Genomic DNA, 21,050 nt, shown 5'->3' on the forward strand with positions numbered 1-21,050 from the left:
CAGGTGTGCACCACCACCACCTGGCCCGTGCTCCGGTTTTAAAAGTACCTAGTTTTAAGTTTTAAGAGTAATTATGAAAAGCTCTACAAGTGAAGGAAACCTGAGTGCTCAGAGATGTCTATGAAGAGGCTCTGTTCTAGTAGATGTGGGTGGGATTGTGGCCTGCTGGAGGAGTGTTTTAGTCAGGGTTCTCTAGAGGAATAGAACTAAGGGAATGGACACACACACACACACACACACACACACACACACACACAGACACAGACACACACACACTTCCAAAATAACTTATTAAGTGAGTTTTAAAATGGCCGTAACAGCTAAATCGTACCCAAGGCACTGGGAACTCAATCATTACGCCATCCTTGAAGCTAGGTGCCTTGGTACCTGGAATAGTCCCAGAATGGTTGTCCCTTGCTGGGCATCCCACAACAGCCAGCTACTCAGTCCATAAGGCAAGATACCTCAGTGTTCTCAATCTGGCACTGGGAGTCCAGAAAATCAGAAGCAATAACAGAACAAATCAACTGGTAACAGAGAGAGCCAACCAAGCAAAAGGCGAGATGATCTTCCGATCTTCCTTCTAAAATGTCCTTTTTTATCTGGGCTGCAACCAGAAGATGCTGCCCACTGTCAAGGAGGGCCTTACCACACCAGTCAGGACAATTCCTCGGTGAGGCTTCCTACTCAGACAATTTTAACGCATGCCCAGCTGACATGACAACCAACCATATGAGAGAGTCTTCCCTGAGTAACAAAAACAGAAACAAAATGTACCAATGTCTGGATAGAGGGAGCTGAGGATATCCTACAGTGACACACAGAAGGGCCACATGCAGCCAGACTACTGGTCCCCTTCCCTAAGTGGACAGCACCATGACTGTAAAGAATGGTCATAGCAGGAAGCCATTATGGTGAGCTACTCTGTGTTGGGTACTGTTTGAAGTGTAGTGTGAATAATCCCTCGCATCCCTGCCTAGGGCACTGAGAATCAGAGAGAAGACTCTAAAGAAGCCTAGAGGAGGAGGCCAGCACCCAATCATGCAGATCTCCGCAGGCCATCAAAGTGTTCGGTGGGCAGCACCGAGGCATTGTTATTAGGAAAGTGGAGTGGCCAGTTCCATGTGTATGTAGAGGTCATTTTTACTGGGCGAGAGGAATGCAAAAGAAGGAGGGCGAAACATCCTAGTCTCTGCAGTAGTCTGAAATAGTAGTCTTGGACCAGGGAGGAGGCCAACATCAAGGATGGAAGAGGGTATGTTTGAGATTCAGTTAAAGGATAGACGTGATGACTAGGTGTGAGATGGGTGAGCAATGATGCATTTCTGCTTTCCGTCATATGCACATAGGTGAGTGATGGTGGTTCCATTGACTTTATAAGCCTACCACAGGGGGATGATTGGAGTCGGGGTTGGGGGGGGCAGCAGAATGCTCATTATGTAATTGAGGTAACTATGATGTCCAAATGAATATAAGTTTCCAAATGGCAACTGAATATGAATTGAGAGCTGAGAGCAGATGAAGAGCTGGAAATTGGTAGCAGGTTGGCATGCACAGAAGTGGAAATGTCACATGGAGGGAGTAAAGATGAAGACAAAAACCTATGTAAGATTCATGACAAACAGGAAACATGGATGCAGAAGGGTTGGCAGCTTTGCAATTTTAGTATCATCATCATTGTTATTTGTAATCACGTTTTAATTCAAAGTTCCTAAAACCTGTGAACTAAACGCACAAGGGCTGTTTTAGTGTGTTTTGGCCCATGGACTAAGCTCACTAATTCATTCTAGATTTTGCACTCCTCAAAAACCTATCTTCCTCTGCTACTCTGAAGAGTTTCTGGTGGGTCTAATGTTGTGCTAGGCAGTGCTGGGATGGAGAAGGTAATGTCTTAGTTCAGAAATCCACCTGGAAAGAATGAAGAAAGTAACGAGTTAATACCATGAAAATTTTCACTGTTAAAGGAAGATTAAGATTTCTAAATTACTGAAATTTTGATAGCTTAAGCGATATGTAACAGGAAGGTTACACTTGAGTGGGCTTAATGAAATGGTGATTTAGAGGGCGCTGGGATTTGGCTAGTGAGGAAGCCATAGGAGTCAGAAACTTCTTTTCTCTTTCTTCCCTTCCCTCCCCTTCCTTCCCTTTCTTCCCTGATCCTGCTCTTCTCCCCTTCCCCTCCAGCTTTCTATTCTATCCCCTTTTCTCCTTCCCCCTCCACTCTCCTCACTCACCCTTCCCTCCTCTTCCTCTTCCTTTGCATCCTTTCCTCCTCTTCCTCCTTCCTCTTTCTTGTCTTCCTGTCCCCTCTTCTCTCTCTCTCTCTCTCTCTCTCTCTCTCTCTCTCTCTCCTTTCCTCCTTCCTCCCTCTTCCCACAGAGTCCTACTATGTAGTTCAGGCTGTCATTGACCTCTCAATCCTTTCTCCTCAGTCTCCAGGGTCAGATTGGTCTTCACGAGGTCAGAAAAAGTCACCTGTTACTCATTATCCAGCAAGGAATCTTTACATCTTTAGTAGGATGAAAAGTTGGGAGGAACAAGTCATTCTGAAGAGAAAATTAGAGACAGATTGGCTTCAGTATTGATAATGTTCACACACATGACAGAATTTCAGAGTACTGGCAAGTGTCACTGTAGAGAGACACATGGAGGACCTTATGTCTGGGAGGAAGGTGGGGCTTTGGGAAAGCGTTGCTGTGTAGAGCTTCCAGCCAGCTAGATCCTCAGCAGCTTTCAATTCAGTCTTACAGGGAAGAAGTCGCAGATCCAAAGCACACTCATTCACTTTGCTCTTACTGGTTGACCCCTTACACCAGGATTTCATGTACCATTCCCACAGTGACCATTGTGAAAGCGAACCATCATGATTCTATGCAAAACAGAATTTTCATTTTCTTCTCCTCCCCTGGTGCTAGAGATCCAGCACCCTGTGTATGGATGCAATGCAGAAGAGAAGCCGAACTTCCTAACATCCAAACCACAGCTATAAGCCTTCTATTCCTTTTCATTAAAGTATTCCCAATACTGCTTACTTTTTCCTTCTACAGAGCATAAATTCCTAAAAGATGTCAAGGTGAGTTAGCAGATGTGTGATGAGTTGGAGTATATGGATCTTGCCCTGCAAGAGCTCACATTGACCTTGGAGTCGGAAGGATACACGCATGTGTGATTTCAAGTTTGTGGGAATTCCAGTGGCAGCAGCGTAGCAGGTGCTGGGGGAGGACAGGATGAGAATTGGCTCTTGGTGTGATTGGGAGACGTGGGTCGGATGGTGCCGTGGAAAGAGACACTGGAATCTGGGACAGTGACAGGCAAACTAGATTGAGCCTGAGAGTCAGATGAACAGCTTGGAGTTGGTGACAGATGAGTCTAAGACAGATCCTGGGTTGGATCCAGTCTTTTTGTCTCTTAGTAACTGTGGGCCCATGAGAGTGCTCAGCCTTTTCAAGAGGACATTCCACATCCATGAGAGGTTTCTGTGAGGATTCCACGTGAGAATTAGCTAATGTCTTTAGCTCGGTCTCATTTGTAAAATGCGGTTTCTAAAGAAGAAAACAAAAATGATAATCGTAATAGCATGAGAAATAAGCATTTTCCTAATCCATTGCTATGATACTTCCTTTTTCACTAAAAAATGACTGAAAAATGACAACTTTGACATTTCATTAAACTTTAGGTCAGTTCAGTGTGCTATATTGATAAAGTTAAGCAAAATTGTAAAACACAGAGACAATGAACAGTTAAATGTAAATGAACCCCAACTTGCTAGTCAGAGACAGGCTTTGTTGATAGGATTTTGTATATTTCTGTTAGTTTCCTGTTCATTTGTTTTTACTTAGAAAAGGAGAGATACTTACATACAAAACCAGGGTTATGTAATATGAATGGCTGAGTTTACAATTTGATTTTCTTTTGTTAATGTGTACCATGGTGTTGTGAACATTTTCCTATGCTTTGTTCTCTTTAAAAATGTTTTATGGGCAGGGAGAGTTGTTTGGCTTGCCTAGCATGTTTGTGATTATGAACCTGAGCTCCAGCAAAATGTGCGAGCGCGCACACACACACACACACACACACACACACACACACACACTTTGTAAGGACGATAGCATATGCATCTTAAAACCTGGGTATAATTTACTTTTCCTAGAATTAAAGTCAATAACATTGTAGGTGAACTTTTCTGTCTAGACTGCTGATCAGATGTGTCCTGCCAGCTGCTTCCCAAATAACCACATAGGGACTTAATATTAATTATAAATGATTGGCCAATAACTTAGGCTTGTCTTTTTAGCTAATCTTATAACTTAAATTAACCCATTTCTAAAAATCTGTGTGCTGCCCTGGGGCTCGTTCACCTCATGTGTGTACTTCCCATCCTGCCTGCTCTGCATCTCCTGGCACCTCCTCTGACTTTGTCCTTCTTTTTCCCAGGGTCCTCTCAGTTTGGCTCTGGTGCCTAACCTTATCCTGCCTAGCTATAGGCCAGTCAGCTTCTTTATTAAACCGATCACAGTGACATATATTCATACAGTGTAAAGGAATATTCCACATAACATGATAGGTTTCTTTGCATGCCACATTTGCATAGACATTGAATTATCAGGTTGTGGAATATACTGTTTTTTATCTGTCTGGTCTCCACTGTCAAGTGACCTTTCAGAATGTAACTTGTTGGCTCTTTTAGAAGTACCCAGATTCATGCCTCTGCCATCAGGCATGCTTATGAAAACATCTGTAATTGAATGGTGTTTGTTGACATTCAGTATTCTTTCATATGTCATAAGCCTTTAGTTAGATTTTCTTTATAGGAAATGTGGTCCAACTTTTTTGTTATTATTTATAGAAAGTGAGATAATTTATCTGTGGTGACATAGGTGCTGTCTCTGATGTTGTACTTCAAATTGCAACAATTTTAGAGAGGAAAACATGCTCACTTTTTCCTTGATTGGGTAGTTACTTAGTTAACTGAAACAACTTGGAAATGGTAAACTTTAACTTTTAAAACTTTTTTTCCAGGTAATTAAAGCCTTGCAGTTAGTTGATGGTGCCTTCGGAATGTTGATGGAGGGTCTGAAACAGAGGAATCTACACAACTGTGTCAATATAATCCTTCTGGCTGATCATGGTATGGTGTTTTTTTACATTCCATTTTATCATTGATTATATCTTATCCCTCCAAAGATAATAAAAAAAATGATGGTGAGATTTTAAATCTGGATTTCCAGATATAGACATTATTGAAAAAGTAAAGAATGAATTTTGTGGTAACTCGTGGAAAGAGGTCTAAAATTTCTACCTTAATTATTTAATAGTTCTGCATATCTGTCCACATGCTTTATTTTCTGAGAAGTAGAGTCAAATAGAGTTAATAGTAGTTACCAGGGATGTGGACCAGGGATGTCGCTCAGTCTTCAAAGTCCTTCAGGAGGCCTTTTAGCTAGGATTTCTTTGTAGTAGTTGGCTATGCTTTAGTGGCCGCTGTACTTTACTGCATGGCGGAGTCTTATGGAGCTCCCTGTATTTCTTAAATCATATGGCAGGTGCTTTTAAGCATTGTTCTTGTCTACAAAAGCCCTGCCTCCTCTTGTTTCCCAGCTCAAAGTTAACTTTTGAGTTTGTTTGTGCTAAACAGGAAAGGAAGCAGCCCCCTCTTCCTGCACACCAATGTGCTCATGCTTAAACCGCCTCCCTGCCCCACTGGCGCCCACTGTGAAGTGCATTGAAAGCTTCTAAAATCGTTTCCTCTATCTTTTCTCTTTTTTTCTTTGGAGCTGAGGTTCAAACCCAGGGCCTTGCGCTTGCTAGTCAAGTAAGCAAGCGCTCTACCACTGAGCTAAATCCCCAACCCGGTTTCCTCTATTCCTCTATATTGCCTGCTGCTTTGAAGCTACAGGAAGAACTTTTCGTGAACGTTTTATTAAAGGAAGATGGTTTTTTGTTTTTTTTTTTTGAGCTGAGGATTGAAGCCAGGGTCTTGTGCTTGCTAGGCAAGTACTCTACCACTGAGCTAAATCCCCAACCTAAAGGAAGATGTTAAAAATTTGCGTACAGTCTTAAGAATATGCCTATTAAAAAATTCATTAACAACTGGTTCTAGAGAACATGATGCTTACATGAACGTCAAATGTATCTTCAGAATCCTTTAATTCATCTATATTAAACAAATGATCTACTTAGTTTTTCCTATTGGGTTTCACTTTATGACGATGACGACGGGTCTTCTTATCCACCGCCTCGATTTTATTTCTGCCATTTGCAGGATAATAATTGAATAAACCGTACAAACTCTCACTCGAGTTGTGTTTGACACATATATTTGACATGAGCAAAGACAGACACTTGTAATCATTTATATATATCCAATGAGGTTTCATTTTATTTTAGGAATGGACCAGACCTACTGTGACAAGGTGGAGTACATGACCGATTATTTTCCTGAGATAAACTTCTATATGTACCAAGGACCTGCCCCTCGCATCAGGACTCGCAATATCCCTCAAGACTTTTTTACCTGTAAGTGTGAAGAAAACGAAGGGAAACACTGAAAGAGTAGTCACCACGTTCTGAGAGCCCGTCAAGACTGTAGGCTCCTTTGTGGCTTTTTGGGAAAACCACACAGAAGCACACGAGAAACCCCCACATTTAAATGCAGTTGGTCTACGTGATCCGTGGTGCTGGCTCATACTGTTGGTTCAAAACAGATTGTACTCCAGTCTTTAATTCTAAAGTAATTCTTCAATTTAAGGAATTTTAAGCTAATTTTTTGAGATCACAGTTATGGATAAATAGATATGTGTGTCAAAGTTGCTATAGGTATGTGCATTTTGGGCAGTGACTTATATGTAATATGATTTATCTTTTTGTTTTGAAACAGTTAACTCTGAAGAAATTGTCAGGAACCTCAGTGTAAGTCCCTTTTAGAAATTTTTATGGTGTGTTTCTAGGTTTAAGATCTATTAATGTGTACTGTTGTTGTTGTTGCTGCTGCTGTTAAAATACAGCCACAGGTATATTCCTATTGTATGGAATTTATTGGTTTATTATTGTTATGAATGACGCTAAATTGTTTTAACTGTGCATGGCAAGCAGTCAGAACAAAAACAGGGAGATGGGCTATAAACTATGGAGGATAAAGAAACACTGAATACATGGTTAATGTCATCTGTAACCTCTTACAAATTCAGAGATGCTAGCACAGTAATCCTTCCAAACTGATAAACAACCTCTCCCCCTACCGGTGAACTGCGTACATGCAGTGCTCATACGGAAAGGCCTTGCGCTCCAAAGTTTCTTCAGGCTTCTCTAAGCACACTTGTTTTCTTTGTGTCCTATCACTTAATGATCTGCATGCAGCTGAAGTTATGCTGGGGAAGGGGAGCGCATCTCTAATATCCGAGAGGCGCAAAGAGTTGAGGAATGCAGGCTTTAAGGTCCTTTCCCACGGCATCATCCGTGCAAGCTTGATGTGGAGCTGCACAGCCTGGGAGAACCAGGCTGCAGTTCTGGAAGTGGTTTGTTTTTCCTGGAAACCTGTAGTAGAGCAGTCTCAAGCAGACCTGAAGTGGAACCTCCACACTATGCTAATGGTGATGAGAGACACGTTTTAACCTTAAATCTGATGTCTGTGCACCACATTCTCAAACACGAAGAATAACCAGGCGCTTCCTCAGAAGCTCTGGATTTACCTCAGTTGCACACCCAGAGAAAACCTGTGATCGGTCCAATTACCTGACGATCTCAGAGACTGTGCTCTGTGTTCTCTTGTGGGGAACTGTACTCAGCATTGCCGCGTGCCGGCCAGGAAGTGATAAAAATACAGAGGTAGAGAGTAAGAAGTCTAGAGAAGATACCGAAACAGGCACCCGAACAGAAACAAAGCAAACAAAGAGAAACCTGGCAGTAGTGTGCAATAAACACTTCCCCTCTGTAAGGGGGCCTCAGAGTCGGTACAGAACATGTCCAGGCACCAACTTCTCAGCCCCAAGGAGATTTATTACCCCAGGGGCAAGTGGGGAATGGGGTAGGTGCTGCATCTAGATCAGACAAAGACAGCAGGTCTTCCTTCCTTCCTTCCTTCCTTCCTTCCTTCCTTCCTTCCTTCCTTCCTTCTTTCCTTCCTTCCTTCCTTCCTTCCTTCCTTCCTTCCTTCCTTCCTTCCTTCTCTAACACAGGGTTTTTCTGTGTAGCTTTGAACTTTTCCTGGAACTCACTCTGTAGCCCAGGCTGGCCTCGAACTCACAGGGATCCGTCTGGCTCAGCCTCCCAAGTTCTGGGATTAAAGGTGTGTGCCACCACCACCCAGCTCAGCAGGTGTTTCTTAAGGAGAAAGGGCTAAGTCTGTGCTAGGGTGAGTTGGTAAGTCCTGAGTGGACAAGTTAACCAGTGTGGCCAAACAAGGAATTTTGGTTGCTGGACCTTGGTGTTCAGTCTCAGGAATGAGTCGGTGGTAAAATGAGGGACTAGACCTTGGGGGCTAGCTTTAGGTATGCAATCTAACAGTTTAGCAAGGGAGAGGAGAGGGGAGAGGGCAAACCTGCTGGAGCCACGTTTGCCATGCGGGGCCTGTTAGAGGGCCTTCACTTTCCTCTTCAGTTTGATCATTTCTCCTTCTTCTCCCATTGCCAGTATCTTTTAAATTTTGTCTTTGTGTCACATCGCAGAGTTCCTCCCTTTTCTTCTGTAAGTGGCCTCAGGTGACCCAAGCTTGATAATTAAGACGAGATACTACGGTTTAAAATACACAAGAATAAGGAAGAGGAATGTTCATTTCCTCGTATTACTTATGTGTTTATTTTCTCCTATTTTGTTTCTCATAGAGGTTATGAAAGTTTCTGTGTCATTCTGTTTCTCAATTCTCCACGTTTACTTTGCACGAATAGACACGAATGTGATTTTCATTTTTAAAGTTTTAAAATGATAATTATTGATTATTAATTTTTTAAGTAAAATTTTACTACTTTGTGATTGAACCCATGTACTTTTCACAAATATGAGAATATATTTAGTTTCAAAAGCAATTTAAGTGATTTGTGAGCTAAGGGAATGGTTATTTATAAGGTCAGGTGAGTTGATTTTGATGGGATTTTTTTGGCACACTTAAACTGACTTGTAGATTTATGTCCATATCTTAACATATACAATTTAGACTCAAAAGTTGAAGTTGTCACTATAAATCTACACATAATTAATTTTCTGTCAAAAAAAAGGAAGGAGAAATTTGTGGTAATGTAAGATCAATACCCAAGAATACAAATTTAAGAAAGACATTGACCATTTAAACAAAATTTCAATTTCAACATAATGATTGCAGTAATGATAAATATAACATGATTATTATATTTGGCTATGTGGATAAGAGGGTTAATATTTCCACCTTATTAGTTAATCTTAAAGCCACTTACTTGGAAAAGAGTTATTTTTGAAAATTTATGTGTATGTTTGCCTGAATGAGTTTATGTGCCCATGTGCTTGCAAGATCCTGAGGGAGTCAGAAGAAGGGATGGGATCCCGGGAACCGGAGCTACAGGTGATGGTGAGCCACCATGTGGGAGCTGGGAACTGAACCCCGGTCTTTGGCAGGCGCAGCAAGTGCTCTGACTGCTGAGCCATTGCTCCAGCACCAAATCCACTTCTAAAATTTGTTAAAAACTTGCCTTAAGGTTGTTTTTTGTTTTTGTTTTTTTCAAGACAGATTTTCTCTGTGTAGTTTTGGTGCCTGTCCTGGATCTCACTCTGTAGACCAGGCTGGCCTCGAACTCACAGAGATCCGCCTGGCTCTGCCCCCGAGTGCTGGGATTAAAGGCTTGTATCACCACTGCCCGGCTTAAATTGAAGTTTTACAAGTTAGTCTGTGTATTTGACGTGCCATGGAGAAATGCTCATCTTTTTTTCCAGTGCCGGAAACCCATTCAACATTTCAAACCCTACCTGACTCCTGATTTGCCCAAACGACTGCACTATGCCAACAATGTCAGAATCGACAAAGCTCATCTCATGGTGGATCGGCAGTGGCTGGCTATGAGGTTTGTCTTCTCCTAGCAGAGATCTTGGGTGGTGTGCTTGTTCGGTTCTCCCCTCCCATTAGGGGTGACCTTCTCTGACCACCCACAATGCCTTGACCTTTTTATGCGACCTAGGACTTCCTCTTTGCTGATATTTTTGTTAGACGGTTGTTCTTAGCATCTTAATTTTCGTAATACAGATCAAATATAAAGGGGGGGGGGTTGAAAATGCTTACAAGTGCTCCTGAGATATGAGTGAGAGCACATTTCTACCCTGACAGAAAGACAGACAGCTTGTCATCATCCAGGCTGAGGGTGGCCTTTGTCGGAAGGGTTGGTTAGCTGGCTCTTTTTTTTAATTAATTTTTTTATTTACTTATTTATTATGTATACAGAAGAGGGTGCCAGATCTCATTACAGATGGTTGTGAGCTACCATGTGGTTGCTGGGAATTGAACTCAGGACCTCTGGAAGAACAGTCGGTGCTCTTAACCTCTGAGCTATCTCTCTAGCCCCATGCTGGCTCTTTAAAACCATTGTCTACCTGGCTTCCCTAAAATAGTCTTCTGATGGCCCTGGTCACTAATTGGTGGCGACACATCTCTGAGTACATAAGCCAGAGAACAAATACAGGTCTACTTTCTTGTCATGAAGGGATTCTGATTTTTGTTGTTGTTTTTTGAGACAGGGTTTCTTTGTATAGCTTTTGGAGCCTATCCTGGAACTCACTTTGTAGACCAGGCTGGCCTTGAACTCACAAAGATTCATCTGCCTCTGCCTCCCGAGTGCTGGGATTAAAAGCGTGTGCCACCACTGCCCGGCCTTGTTTTTTTGTTTTTTGAGCTGGGTTTTCTCTATGTAGTTCTGGCTGGCCCGAAACTCAATATGGAAGCAGCCTGCCTCTACCTCCTGAGTGTTGGAATTAAAAGTGTGTGCCACCACATCCGGACTGATTCTGAGTTTTAAAATATTACTTTAGCATTTTTTCTATATGTATGAGTGAACATCAACAGAATCAGTGTTGTTCTGTATTTTCGGGCCTAATGGGTATCAGTGCAGCTTAACCTGGAAATGCAGTTTGACCAGACCATATGCAGTTCCTCACTTTGTCACTAGATGGCAATAGCCTCTCTTGAGAATGGGTTTCTTAGTCCTTTGTGTCTTCAACTTGGGTATCCTGGTTCAAGACCACATTCTCTAAAAGCATTGCCTTAAACTACTATTAAACATAAGATGTTAGCAATTTAATATATCTAAATGGAGGTACGGTCTCTAAATATTTACTGTTTGGGGTATAAAATCAAAGAAGTCAGGAGGCCATTGGTACATAATGACTTAGGATTATAAAAGGTGGGTCCGGCTACCATAGTGCCTCTAGGTACCATTTGCCAAAGCCCAGTTTCAAATGGATGGGCTTTGTATCCTTTTCAAAAACTGGCAGTGAGGTCTGGCCAGTATCAGCCTGTGCGTTCAAGGCTTGCCTGCCCACGTAGCTACTGATGGGACTGACTGGGGAAAAAAAGTAATCTTTTGCCTATCAAGTGTTTTTCTTTCGTAGAATAAATTTTATTGGCAACTGTATGTGTGTGTGTGTGTGTGTGTGTGTGTGTGTGTGTGGGTGTGGGTGTGTGTGTGTGGTGTGTGGGTGCACAGTACTGATGGAGACCAGAGGCTATCTTTCACTTCTGTGTTCTAACTTACCTTTTGAAATAGGGGCTCTCACTGGACCTGGGGTTTACCAACTGGCTAGGCTGACTGGCTGGGAAGCTCTGGTGATCTGCATATCTCCCTAACCCTCAACCCAGCACTAAGGCAAAGGTTGCATACATGAACATACAAGATGTACAATCGTGCCAGGCTTTTTGTTTTTGTTTTTGTTTTTTGTTTTTCGTGATAGGGTTTCTCTGTGTAGTTTTGGTGCCTGTCCTGGAACTCACTCTGTAGACCCAGCTGGCCTCAAACTCACAGAGATCCACCTGCCTCTGCCTCCCGAGTGCTGGGATTAAAGGCGTGAGCCACCACCAGGCTTTTATGTGGGCGCTGGAGATCTGACTTCAGGCTTGTATGGCAGGCACTTTATCAGCTAAGCTGTCTCCCCATCCCAGAAAAATTAGTACTTTGAGAATTCACTTTCATAAAAGAAGAAGATCTTGAAGAAAGTAGAAGATCCTCGGTAGGTATCAGGTAGCTTGCTGGAGGTGACGTTAGTGAGATTTACATTTCCTGCTTTAGGGAATGGGGTGATCTAAAGAGAGACAGGTTGGTGTCTTAAAAAACTATATAGTGACCACACTTAGTCAGTGTTATGGCAGCTGCAAGGGGAACTGTGGAGTTAGGGGAGTGATGACATTAGTTACGTAGTGTATCACCGAGATAAAATTATGGTTAATTTATGACTTGGATTTTTCAGAATCATCTTGGTTCTTTGTATTATTATTATTATTATTATTATTATTATTATTATTATTATTATTATAGAAAGTGTTTTTCTGTGTTGGCCTAGCTATCCTGAAACTCACTCTGTAGATCAGGCTGGCCTTAAACTCACAGAAATCCACCTGCCTCTGCCTCCTGAGTGCTGGGATTAAGGGTGTATGCCATCACCTGGCTGGTTCTTCATATTCTATCTCTAACTCGTACACATAAGAGCATGTATTTCTATTTCACCAGTGTCTAGCAAAAATACTTTTTAAAAGGCTAGGAATGTGTGTGCTGTGTGAGAAGATTCTGGAGTTCTGATTGATTTGGAAACTTGTTCAGGTCAGAGAGGGTGAGGATGCAGCAGAGGATGATGGCACACAAGTGAGATGAAGAGGACCAAAAGGAGGAAGATTAGGGAGGGGCAGATCACAGCACTGCCTGGGTACCAGAAGAGAATCTTGTCATCTGCCCCTGAGTTACCCATCTGTGATGCAGACACTAGAATTTCATCCGGGCTGATTAGACAGGGAGGAGATAATAGTGCATGTGTTCACTCAGCACTTGGAAGTCAAGGCAATCGTCACAGCTCCAACTGACTCATCTTTTCCGAAGTCCAGCTCTCAGTTTCCAGAGCCGGTTAATAATGGTTGTGAGACAAGAAGAGTGGGTCTCTGAAGTTCTCATTGAAACAGGACAGAAATAGAGCTACAAAAATTGAGTGACAGCTATGAATTTTCAAAATATCAGGCTTTTTAAGATTTACTTTTTTATTTCATTTTATGCATATGGGTGTGTTTTGTCTTCACCTTATGTCTGTGCACCACATTTATGCAATGCCTTTGGAGTCCGAAAGAGGGCATCAGATACCCTGGAACTGGAGTTACAGACACTTGTGAGCTGGGTTTAGAAACCAGGTGCGCTAGAAGAGCAGCCAGTGATGTTAACCACTGGACCATCTCTCCAGCCCCACAACATCAGTTTTTTAAGCCACTAAATTACTGTCCTGTGTTCAAGTTCAGGGCAGCCTTCAAGTGTTAGCATACATTTTCTCCTCCACCCTTTCTCTCTCCCTCCCCTCCCCCTCACCCTCTCTTTCCTCTGTTTCCCTTCCTGCCTCTGTGTTTGACCCTGTGGGGTACAGGGAGAGGAAGCAAACGAGAGAAATCTTCCAAGGGCATCTTTGGGAAATTAAAATTTCTTCCATTCAGTGACCAAATTTGAACCAGTTTAATTATGTTTTAAGGGAACCTAAGTCCATTTATTGCTATGTTTGAACATAACTGAATATGAATTAATAGCACTGATTTCAAATGTTAAAATATGAAAAAGTTGACAAAAGACAAATTTGTTAAATTTGAAGAGTGATTTAAATAATGAAGTAATATATACTATATAACAACTTAAATCAGTCCACTGACGAGTGTATAATAATGTTACTTCTTCACAGGAGCACAACAAGTTCAAGCTGTGGAGGAGGAACACACGGCTACAACAATGAATTTAAAAGCATGGAGGTAATACTGCTTTGACATGCAAACACATCAGCAGTGTGATAAGAAATAACTAACACGTAAAGGAGTAATATGTGGTTTGGCATGGCGGGTGCAGCTTTAACTAGTGTGACTGAGTCAGAGATCGACTGAGTTGGAGACTCAAAGATGAAACAATTTTTCCAATATTTAAGGGAAGAGTGAGTGTCCCACGCAGAAGAAATAACCAGTGCAGAGACCCTAGTTCGGCATTCATCATTTCCTGGGGACAGGGAAGCCTTGGCAAACTGTTGGAAGGTGTTTGACTCTGGCTGCCACTGACTGGGAAGGAGGAAGCAAGAGACTAGCTGAGCATGCAAGTCTGAGGTGCATATTAAATGTGAAAGGAAAGATGTTGAAGAGCAATTGAAGGTCTATGCTGGAAAGTCTCAGGTACAGAAACTGTTTAAAACATAGAGATCTAGATGCTGCGCTTGGAGGTTGAATATATAGACACAGGGAAAGACCAGGGACTCAGTGCAGGGCATCTCTATTTGAAGCCGTGGAGGAAACACTCACAAGCAAAGAGACCTAGAAGTAAGTGATAGTGAGGAAGAAAATAAAGAATTTGTAGAACTCTGAAGCCCAGGGAAGGGGCCGTGAAGAAGGACCCCTGGAGAAAGCACAGCTCACACTCCTCTGTAACAAACCCACACCGAACTTGTGGTGTCTGCAACCTGCTTCTCCTACCTTTGGAAAATTAATTGTTTGAGGTACTCCATTAACCAAAAAGAATTCTGTGTTTGCTGCTTTGCCTTAGTTGTTTACAATCTTAGATAATGAGATCTGTCAAATAATGTCAAGTTAGAATTGATTAATTAAATATGAATCAACGTATTTAGGTCTCTCTACCCCACAAGTAAATGAAGAGGTGTCAGGTCAGAGAAGATGCGTTTAGGAATTTGTGTCGATACTTAATGCTCAGAGCATCAGCATTTCCCCTCAGGCATTTCAGTCTTTGAGCAGTGATATGTAATAAATAAGCAGAGAGCACAGTGCAATATGATGAACTTTTAATGTGTGCTTGTAGATGTCCAGGAGTTATGCTGATACAGGTTTCCTACTGTTGCTTGCTTCCTCTCATCTGCTGCATGTGAGGAGCTGGGGAAGCAATTTAAGACAGAAGCAAACACAGCTTCTATCATGGTTGAGTGGGATTGGTGCAGCTCACAGGTGCAAATGGTTTTAAAAAACATTTCTCATCTTAAAAGAAATTCTTACAGAGGTCTAAGGAACAAATAGGGAGTTGTTCCAGGAGGAAACATGTAATGAGTCTTTCTCTGTCCTGCCATCTAGCTTCCAAATATGACACAGAGACTTAATAATTGTGAAAGCTTGGCCTTTAGCTTAGGCTTGTTTTCAACTAGTTTTTATAACTTAAATTAACCCGTATTTTTATTAATCTACATTCTACCATGTGGCTTTTACATCTATCCCATTCTGTGTGTCCGACTCATTCTACATCTGGCTCATCTCTCCTTTCTCCTTCCCAGAGTCCTCTCTGTCCTCAAAGTCCTGCCTAACCTCTTCCTGCCTAGCTATTGGCCATTTAGCTCTTTATTAAACCAATCAGAAGGTGCCTTGGCAAAGACACATCTTTACAGTGTAAACAAATATTCTGCAACAGAAATGTATGTCTCTTCATATACTTTGTCCAGTTAGATGTCACCTAGTAATAATGTAAATCTTACCATGTAGGCGATCTTTTTGGCTCATGGACCCAGCTTTAAAGAGAAAACTGAAATTGAACCATTTGAAAATATTGAAGTTTATAATCTACTGTGTGGTGAGTATGTTTAAGTTGGCTCACAGCAAGGGTGCAGGAGCTTGCAACAAATTTCTAATTTGAAGTTGGGGATAAATTGACGGCTACATGCCCTGTATTAGGAAGATGGGAAGCAGAAAGATAAGGAAAATTTCTTATTCAGAATTTTTCAGTTACATAAGTAACTTCTTTTGTTTTACTAATAATGATAATCTAATATCTTAGGAAGCCAAGATTTTAAAAAATATTTTAGTTACTAAATGATAATTTAATAACATTTAGAACAATAAAACAATTCTAATTTTTGAAAAGATAAACATACCTAAGTCCAAGGTGATATGTCAGTCAGTAAATTGCTTGCTGCACAGTTATGGGGACCTGAGTTCAGATCCTCAGCCCTTGTGGTAAAGTGTTTCCTTGCAGTTACTGATGGAACAGACTCAGGCAGATCCCCAGGGCTCACTGGCCAGCCAGTCTAATGGATTGGTTCAGCCTCACTGAGTGACCACATCTCAAAAAATAAAGTTGAAAGAGGTCGAAGAAGAAATCTGATATCAGTTTCTGGTCTTCACATGCACACATATACATGTGCACTTGTATGCACATACACATATACAAAAAACACACACATGCATACATATGTATACACAAAAACTCAGCTAAAAATGTTTTTCTATTATTACAAAGAAAAGTCCTCTGGAACTACAGAGGGTAACAGAGTCTCATTTTACTAGACACTTCTTATTACATAAAGTGTTAAAAAAAAACTATAAAAAATTAGTGTTTCCGGAGCCAAGCCTCCTTCTGCATGCTTGCCTTAGTCTACATATCAACAGATGGTTCGCTTAGGACCATCCAAGGCGGACGGAGATGTGATTTCACTGTCAGCTGGCCATGAACAGATTCACTATTGTTTTTCTTCATCTTGTTGTTGGCTTGTCATAATGGAATGTGACAAAAAGTCCCGACTTAAACCCAAGGTGAGGGCTGGCAAGGTGGCAGAGCGGGTTGAGGTGCTCTCTGATTTCAGTCCCGGAACATACATGGTCGAAGGAGAGAACCAATTCTCACAAGTGGTCCTCTTTTCCCCACATGCATGCTGTGGCACACGTGCCCCAAACAAACAAACATATACATACATGTAATAAAACCTTAAAAAACTATTTGTTACAGCCTTAACAAATTAAATTCTTGGTTCCCATAGCTGTGCTTGTATTAGGGATGCTGGCTTTGTTGGGGTGACCAGAAGGAACTGGATAGGACTTCGGGAGTCTTAGGTGGTAGACTGTCTCAGGAAATCTAAGATTCATAGTACTGGATGCTCTATAGAAAAAACCAAGTTGAAGAATTAGTGGAAGGGAGCATGTTCATTCAAACATGAAGGGGGGACTCCATCTCATATCTCAACATGTATCTCGGGGACTTTAGGGTACAAAGAGCTTCTAGGAAGGGAGAGGGGGCAGAGAGGCCAGAGAGACAATGGTCAGAAATGGTCTGTGCACTGGGTATGACCTCACTCCAGGAAGCGTGCTTTTTGTTCTAATGAGAGCCCCATAGTGGACTTCGGATTTTGCTATCACTTGTAGTCAGTTGTCTTCCAGGCCCTTTGCTCTACCCAGACTGAAGTCATGGGTAGGTAGGGAGGAGCTCTTCGAGCCCGGAGTTCTGGCAGCTTCTGTTCTATTTCTACCAGTTTGGTGAGCAGCAGAAGCAGCCGGCAGAGCAGCGGCAGGTGGCGCCCTCTGGTGTTCAGTCCTCTTGCGGGTCCCTTGTATCAGACCTCTTGGCCCTTGACAGCAGGGGATGTTACCGCTCTTGGCCGTGGGTCTGAGACCCTAGGCTGTGGCTGTGACACTCGACAGCCCTCTGGAGCTCATTTGGTGGCCAAGGTCTACATGTTCTCTTCTCTGGCTCCGTAGAGCTGTTTATCCTTCGTCAGCGTTGACCGCCCACTTTTTCATCATGTGTATCTTTTTCTCTTTCCACCGCCTTTATCTCTTCCCAGATTGCGTCCTCAGCTTGGTTAGTGCCAGACTGCTCAGGGTGCCTGCCTCTGCCAGGACCGTTTGGGGCATTCTAGACAGGTCACTCAGGAGGCTGGGATACCACTGCCACTGCCCTCTTCAGCTGTCAAGCAATCTCCTATCTTGAGGCTTTCACAACCTGGTGTGTGGACCACTCGGCATTGGCTGCCACTGCTATCCTATTGCTTCTGGTATTCTGCTGTCTCCGCCATTGTCTCTGTGGTTTATTTGTGCTACCAGCCCGGTCTGCAATACTGACCATAGACCAAAAGGACCACTCAAGCAAGACAAGCCTTTTTGGTGGTGTGATACTGTAGCATCAGGGTGGGCGGTGCAGGAGACTATCTTCCAGCCCACTCAACAGAGTGACCTGCAGCCTGTGTGGACCAATCACAGCCCTTTGTTTGGGCCAATCACACCTTTGCTTCCCAGTACCAATGGCAGTTTTTGAGGCTTATGCTTCTTACCAATTGTAGTCCTGGTCATAGCTAGATGGGGGAGGGAGGGGCAGGGGAGCGGCTCCTCTCTGACCCAGGCGGGTATGACTGCAGAATCAGCTACAGTTCATAGTGGATTCTGACAAAACGAAGTTCAGTAGGAAGCATTTGAAACTTAGCTGCAGCTCTGCCTTCAGGAGCTGAGGACATCCGCGACAGTCTTTGGCAGGAAGGCGTCTGTGAAGTGTTTGAGATAACTGGTGTTAGCACGAAAGCATTCCTGCTGGCTGTTAGGCGGTGTCCTGGTGTCCTTTCACTCAAGGCAGGAAGGACAGCAAGAGACAATCCAAAGGATGCTAACCGGGGAGCTGTATTACCCCTTCCCAATGTCTCTGTTCATTTAGAGGAAAATAAAGAATTTATTATCAACACTAATAGCGATCTTTAATAGATTTTAACAGCTTTGACAGTATTAATACCTGCCTGGTACCTCAGGGGAAAGTGGCTAGGCTAGCTTTTATCTGTCTCACCAAAGATAGTTAACTAGACCTGAGAAAGAGCCTCTCCAGCACAAAAGGTTAGTTAGGCCCAGTTTCAAATGACCCTGTTATCATTCAGAGCTTCTAAAATGACAATGCCTGTAAAATATTTGATATGTTTTTTACAGGAAAAGTAGAAAAAGTTCTCTAAATAAAGAACAAATTTTTCTGATTTAATTATTTTGCAGGAATTATGTGGGTTCTAGGGATCAAACTCAAGTCACAAAGCTTGGCAGCAACTGCCTTAACCTACTGAGCCATCCCACTGGCCTGTAATTTAAGTTTAAAAACAATTATTCATCCTTAGAGAATTTTTATATAATTACATAAAAAAGACTGTAAAATTTTAAATTAACTTTCGAGAAATGTATTTTTAATTAATAGTATAGTTTTTTAAAGTTTATTAAATTTCTTTATATGTATATGTGTGTGCCTACATGAATTTTTGTGCACCGTGTATGTACAGATACCTGCAGAGGCCAGAGGGTGTTGGGTCCCCTGGAAGGGGAGTCACAGGCAGCTGGGAGCTGCTGTATTGATGCTGGAAGTTAAACTGGGGTCTTCTGTAACAGCAGTCAATACTTCTAACCACTGAGCCATCTCTCCAGCCCCAAGAACATAGTTTTTTGTCAAGCATGGTGGCACATACCTCTCATCCCAGCACTAGGGAGGCAGAGGCAGGCGAATTGCTGGAGTTCCAAGCCAGCCTGGTTTACACAGCCAGTTACAAGTCAGCCAGGGCTACACAGTGACTCTGTCTCAACAATATCAACAAAAACAACAAACAAATAAACAAAGAGTACAGCTTTTAATACTCCACAATCGTGGTATGCTTAAGGAGCAAAGAGATCATTTAAACAATGCAACTCTTCTCTAGAGGAATAGTTCATGGAAGTTTGCTGTGGTTCGTCATGGGGAGTGTCCCAGTGTAGACAGGCAAGAGGCTGGAGACTTTAGGGATGGAAGTCAGGAAACGAAGTCATATCTGCAAAGTGTCACTATGTTGCAGCAGACTTTATAACAGGCATTAAACTCTGGCTGACTCTCCCCCACCCCCAATACCCCACAAAGGAGTTGTTGCCTTCCATGTCCAAGCTAATTTGAACTTATTATTGTTATTTTTTAAATAACAGATCTTCTACACATTCAACCAGCACCGAACAATGGTACACATGGTAGTCTAAACCATCTTCTGAAGGCACCATTTTATGAGCCGTCTCATGCCGGGGAATTGTCAACACCTTCTGGCTGTGGCTTTACTACTCCATTGCCTGCAGACACACTGAACTGCTCATGTCCTGAGCTGAACTCTGTAAGTAACAGCTTCGTGAAGATGAAAAGCCATCAAGTTTGCATTCTGACTTGGATGTGTACTGAGTAAACGCCTCTTGTTTCTCTGACCTGTATCTGGAAGTGAGAGATCATACTGCGTATGCTATAAGGTTAAGTATGTGAGTACGCTCTGTGAACTGGACAGCTTTATTTGGAAAGGAATCATTCGTTTTACTGCATGTGAACTCACCTTAGACATTCAACATAGTAATCATGGCACTCTGAAGTTCTCTTTTAAACCATTTTCTTACAGTTTAAGAATCAGATGGTGTCCTCAGCTGTTGAGAACAGAGGAAAAAAGGGATTATAGCCTGGCTTTAGACACACTCAGTAGTGTGTGTGTGCTGTGTGGCATTTTTTGAACAGTAGTGTAGAATCTGTCAGGAGTCAGTTGAACACTGGAAAACCAGCAATATATTCAGAGAAGGACTTTTTAAGAGCTTAAGCTCTGGGCTGAGTCCAGAGGTAAGGCTTTGGATCCCAGGAAACTGTTGATAAGATAAAGTTTCACTACAATGAGGAGAGCCAAGGGCAAGGATCAGAAGAGTAACTTAAAATATAAGTGGTATAGGTAGGAACTGTTCCTCATTGCTATGGATGAAGACTTTGAAGGGTAGAAGTCCAGTAAAAATTCTCAAAAATGGTAAGTCTGTAGGAAAAGATCCTAGGAGGGGTTTAGGGTTCTTTTCTGTGTATTTATCTTCAGATGGCAATTTCCTGCTTTCTGTTCCAGAGAGCTTCAATGGAACTGACATGAAAATCATTAATAATGTAAAATAGGTAATCAGTTCCATATTTTAGAGATAAAAGGGGCCCAAGAGAAGTTAGATATACTACTATCCAAAATCTTACGATCCTATCTGACTGTAATCCCAGAGTCTCCCTCTGGAAAGGATACCTCTCTTGTTCAAAAAATGGCCTCAGAACTAGCCTACCATCTCTTCTAAGTTGGAAAGATATACAAAAACCCAGGCCATCCCCCAGGCTTGTTGAATCAAA

At 42.3% G+C, this 21,050-nt stretch overlaps 1 protein-coding gene across 1 annotated transcript in view; it reads left to right on the forward strand.

Annotated features, from left to right (window-relative positions):
* Positions 1 to 21,050, forward strand: part of Enpp3 (ectonucleotide pyrophosphatase/phosphodiesterase 3) — a 73,757-nt gene that overhangs the window by 36,319 nt on the left and 16,388 nt on the right. The window contains exons 12-18 of the mRNA XM_036169066.1: positions 5,020 to 5,128; positions 6,388 to 6,516; positions 6,878 to 6,909; positions 9,898 to 10,025; positions 13,873 to 13,939; positions 15,653 to 15,740; positions 19,853 to 20,031. Coding sequence (XP_036024959.1) covers positions 5,020 to 5,128; positions 6,388 to 6,516; positions 6,878 to 6,909; positions 9,898 to 10,025; positions 13,873 to 13,939; positions 15,653 to 15,740; positions 19,853 to 20,031 — 732 coding nt within the window. The remainder of the gene's footprint in view (positions 1 to 5,019; positions 5,129 to 6,387; positions 6,517 to 6,877; positions 6,910 to 9,897; positions 10,026 to 13,872; positions 13,940 to 15,652; positions 15,741 to 19,852; positions 20,032 to 21,050) is intronic.

The sequence above is a fragment of the Onychomys torridus genome, chromosome 19, assembly GCF_903995425.1.
Source record: "Onychomys torridus chromosome 19, mOncTor1.1, whole genome shotgun sequence".
NCBI lineage: Eukaryota > Metazoa > Chordata > Mammalia > Rodentia > Cricetidae > Onychomys > Onychomys torridus.